Raw genomic sequence first — 4,598 nt, forward strand, 5'->3', positions numbered from 1 at the left:
TCCAGAACCCACTCAGCAATAAACTCCCCATTCTTCCCTCTCCCTCAGCCCCTGGTAATCACCATTCTACCTTCTAGCTCTATGAAGTTGACTAGTTTAGGTATCTCAAATAAATAAAATCATACAATAGTTGTCCTTGTGTGTCTGGCTATTTCACTGAACATGTCTTCAAGGCAAATATCAAATTTCTTATAAAATTAAAAATATACATTTTATATGCAAAACCTGTTAAAGTTTAACACTGTAATCAAATAGCAACATCATCAACATGTACAAAGCACCTTACGATTGCCCTATGAACAGGCTTTATAGATGAAGGAATGAGTCTCAGAGAAGATAAGCGACTTGCCTGGGACATGGAGCTTGTAAATCAAACATGCATATTCAGGTCTTCCAACTTCGCTCTTAAACTCCCAGTGTCTTTTTTAATTTACAGCATCAGCTGCCTCCCAGCCCATCAACACTTCATTTAGAAGGATGGTCAAGACAAGAAGAGACCCATGTGGGAGAGAGAGTCAGAGAAGGCTCAAAGGGCAAGGATGATCTTGGAGTCAAAACTTGATAAACTAGCTTTTGCCCGGAAGAGAGGAACAGAAAGGGCGTTCAGTGACCTGGGTGCAGAGATGAGCCTAGTAGGAGGTGGGCAAGGGAAGAGCAGGATGTGGATAGGGGCAGTGTATGTCCCAAGCAGATTTGAAAAGAGCTTACAAGAAGCCTTTTTTTCATTCCCATCTATAATGAATTATCTTAAACAAAGACCTTTGTTCTTTTTTTCTCCTCTGCTCCATCAGAGCATACAGATAAACAGAATTTCAGCCAAAGGCTACATGTGCCCCTAGAGCTTCCTAGTTGGCATCTGCTGCATTTGTCTTTTCCCACTGCCACACATCCTGGACTGGGGCAGGATGTAGAAAGAATAAATATCACTTAACACACATTAGAGTCAAAATCCTGATAAAAATCAAGCAAGCACTAAAGTGAATTTGATTCATTTATTCAATAACTTATGCCATAAACGACTATGCCCTTGAGATAAATGTGCACAAACCAGAAACTAATAAAAACCAAAAGCCTCAGTTACAAATGCTACCCCAACCATAATTTTTTAGAATTCATTTCATTTTTTTCCAAAAAAAAGAACATATTTTTATTTTATAGAAGAATCCATCTGAAAACTTACAATTTTGCTCGTTGTTAGGGGCAACAGGGCTGAAGATATAAAGGCATTCTGTTTAACAACCACTCCTATCAAAAGAAATTTTGTTTTAAGAAAACCACCCAGATTTTTTATTACAAAAACAAAAAAGAAAAATTGAGGAAAAATGAAGAATAGGCATTTTCAATTTGTGGATATCAACCACTCATAAGCAGAAGAATCATGATTTTGTATTATTGAAAAGGTTTGGTCTATTAAGATTAAATAATGAAGACTTCTTCAGACAACTCGATATCAACTGATGATATATCAAAATAGTACCAACAGATGAATCAGTGAAAATGGAAAAAGTTAAAATATCTTAGCCTCGGCCCTGGAAATCCAGCAAGTTCACATATTTAAAAACCAAACACACCGAAGTCCATCCTCTCCTTAAAAGAAATTTTCCTTGTCATATATAGAATATAATTTATCAAGATAAACTGATTAATCTTTAAGCCCCTTGTAATTGAAAACTGGAGGAAAATATCTCAGTATACATTCAATTTTCTATACTGAAAAAAAATTTTTTTAAATACGTTCAAAAGGAAAGTTTAGACTGGAACTTATAAAACATGAAAACAGAAAATTCACATATCAACCCTAAGCTACTTAAGATAAACACCAATATAAAAAAGAAAAACAAACTTCCATGTCACATACCCAGTAAAAAATGTAAGATACATGGCCGAGGCTATTATTTACATCAGGTAGAAATTAGGTCGTTGGGCCAAACAGAAACTATAATGTAATCAGACCGAACACCTAAAGAAATCAAATATGCCTCCCCAAACCTTTTTATTTAAAGAATGTCCAGTTCTGCTTGTTTCCTTTGCCTTAGATTATTCTGTTCATTTGTTACAAGGTCAGAGGAATAAAAAGGGAAATACCAAACAATTGTTACAAATAATCTCGGCACACCCACCCTTATCCCCCAAAAAGGCAGAATTTTTTCAAATAAAGATTGAGAGTTGGTGGATTTTAAGGAAAATAGCATCCCATGATTACCTAAGTACTGCTAAAAATGAATCACAGCAAGAGGACACAGAACAAAGCAGTACTTTGGTATTATGGCGCCACCCACTGGCTAGAAGTCCTCATAGCAAATAGGAGATAAATTAATAGAATAGGAGGGAAAATAACACCATTTACTCTGATTCATTAGAGCATGGGAACAACTAGCAGAACAGAACCACCTATATTATTTTATTACCCCAAGGAAAGAGAATAACTTAGACATGTTCACAAGGGTGAGCTTTATTTTTGAAGTGCAAGTTTACAATCTCCAAAGGCTATAGGACTTAAATCTTATTGTCAAAATAATTAACATATAAAATGCTATTTTAGCTTTGTTGATGAATTTATAAAGGCAGTTTTTAAGCAGAAGATGCACACTTTCATTTCATGGAAATTATATAATTCATAATATATTTAAACGTTAACGAAACCTACAATAGGGTCAGCCACATTTCTACTTTTACCAAAGAAGTAACAAAATACATAAAGTAAGAGATATATTCCAAAAACTGGACCAAAAACCATAGTTTCTCAAAAAGTTCTAAGAAACACCATTGATATAAACCAGTAAAAATGTTTTCTTTAAAGTACCATAACACCTTTATAGCTCAAAATATATTTACTTTAATCTTTTAATCCTAATGACATCCTTTATTTTCCAAATGGCTCTTGTTTATTTTCTTAAATGCTAACATTCTTAAAAATCTCAGCGTAGACATAACAGAGTCACTTCTCTTCCAGGAAGTACTACCCTCTCCATAAGACTCAGAATTGCACATAAAGGTTTGACATCACATTATAGTCCATAGGACCCTGTTGAATATTGCTCTCTTAAGACCACACTTCATAATTCCTCTATGGACATGACCTGGTCTTCCAAATTGGAATTCATGAATATGAATTCATGCAGTCAGTACAGCTTCAAGTTTCTTTGCCTTGATGATAATTATTACCTGGTCTGTAACAGCAAGGTTTTTGCTTGCTCATAGATGGTTGATATTGGATAAGAACAGGATGAGAAAAGCCACATTCCCACAGACGTAAATTGCTAACACTGCCTTTTTAAAAGCATAACCCTGAAAGAAAAATTGACATATGAAAGAAACTACTGTCATTAAGGTTTTTGTCAATTAATAAAAAAAGAAGGACTTACTTCTGCTTCAGCTACAGTAAATGACTGAAGTATCTGAATTCTAGCATCATCCAATATTTCAACTGTCAAAAACAAGAACATAAGTTTATAAGGCCAATGGATACACAAGTAAACTAATTCTCAAAAAAAGAAAAAGAAAAAAGCTCTGATTTGTAGCATTTGCTGATTTCCGGGGTTTTTTTCTCCCATTTCAAGCTACCAAATATTGCAAACTTCCTGAGTATTTAAGCCTCTCATAAATTGGGACAAGCTGGCTATAGCATACATTTGTCAAGGGACTTAAAATACGCTCTCTTTTTCTAGTCAATAAACACCATATCAAAGTTCTAACAATCCAAGTTTTAAGTAGATATGTATTTTAAATAGCCAGCTACAATTAGGTGGCCATCAAAAGCTTCACATATGTATTTCTATCAAGAATCAAAAATGGCAGGACAGGGGGAAGGATCTAAAAATGACATAGATGATAGAGGCTTTGTTCACCCCTCTTACAACCACATCAAAGTTGGAATGGAAACACAGAGCAAACAGCAAGCAAAATCACCTGGTATCTAGATGAACAAAAGCACTGCAACTAGGGAGAGAAATTAGAAATCACCTTGCAACAGTTGGAGGTAGGAAGGGACGAAGACACAAGGCTGCCCAGTCTGAGTGGCTGAGTGGGACAGAGGCTGCTGCAGTGGCAGCCAGTGGGTGCAGACGCCCCTTAAAGGGCTGCTTGGGAGGCACCAGGGACTTACGGTGGTCACTGAGTTGATGGAGTGAAGGCTGGAGGCAACGTTCTCTCCGGGGCAGAAGTGCTGGCAGTACCCATTGTTCCTCCCCACTCCCAGTATGGGGACACAGTGCAGCCATAGCTAGCAGAGACATTATCAAACTGGATAACAGAGGTCGCTCTGCCCAGAGGATTCCCTGAAACTCTGCCTCCCTCAAATCATGGCCACTCCCAGGCCACATCCAGTTGTATTTTCAGTGAGTTGGGTGCTCCTTACTGAGCCAATCCCAAGACCCACTCTGGTGGCAGATGGCCTCAGTTTCTGGTGTGGCCTTTTGAAGCAACTATAAGCACAGCATCTGTGGATTGCTTGCTGAATCTTAACAGGTGGCCCCGGAGGGATACAAGTCATGCCTATACTCAGCCTGCAGTTGAACCCCTCTCTGGACTGTGCCACTGGACACCTACTACACAAAGCCATGCTAATAAGACCAGGAGACTTAGGAGCTTTGCTTAGT

At 37.4% G+C, this 4,598-nt stretch overlaps 1 protein-coding gene across 2 annotated transcripts in view; it reads right to left on the reverse strand.

The window, feature by feature from the left end:
- Positions 1-2,427: 2,427 nt before the first annotated feature.
- Positions 2,428-4,598, reverse strand: part of FRRS1 (ferric chelate reductase 1) — a 40,880-nt gene continuing 38,709 nt past the window's right edge. For both annotated transcript variants that reach the window (XM_015595370.2, XM_015595371.2), the window contains exons 15-16: positions 3,366-3,427; positions 2,428-3,288 (exon numbers count right to left, since the gene is read on the reverse strand). In XM_015595370.2, the coding sequence (XP_015450856.1) occupies positions 3,196-3,288; positions 3,366-3,427 (155 nt within the window). In that variant the 3' untranslated portion in view covers positions 2,428-3,195. The remainder of the gene's footprint in view (positions 3,289-3,365; positions 3,428-4,598) is intronic.

The sequence above is a fragment of the Pteropus alecto genome, unplaced genomic scaffold (genome assembly GCF_000325575.1).
Source record: "Pteropus alecto unplaced genomic scaffold, ASM32557v1 scaffold106, whole genome shotgun sequence".
Taxonomy (NCBI): Eukaryota; Metazoa; Chordata; class Mammalia; order Chiroptera; family Pteropodidae; genus Pteropus; species Pteropus alecto.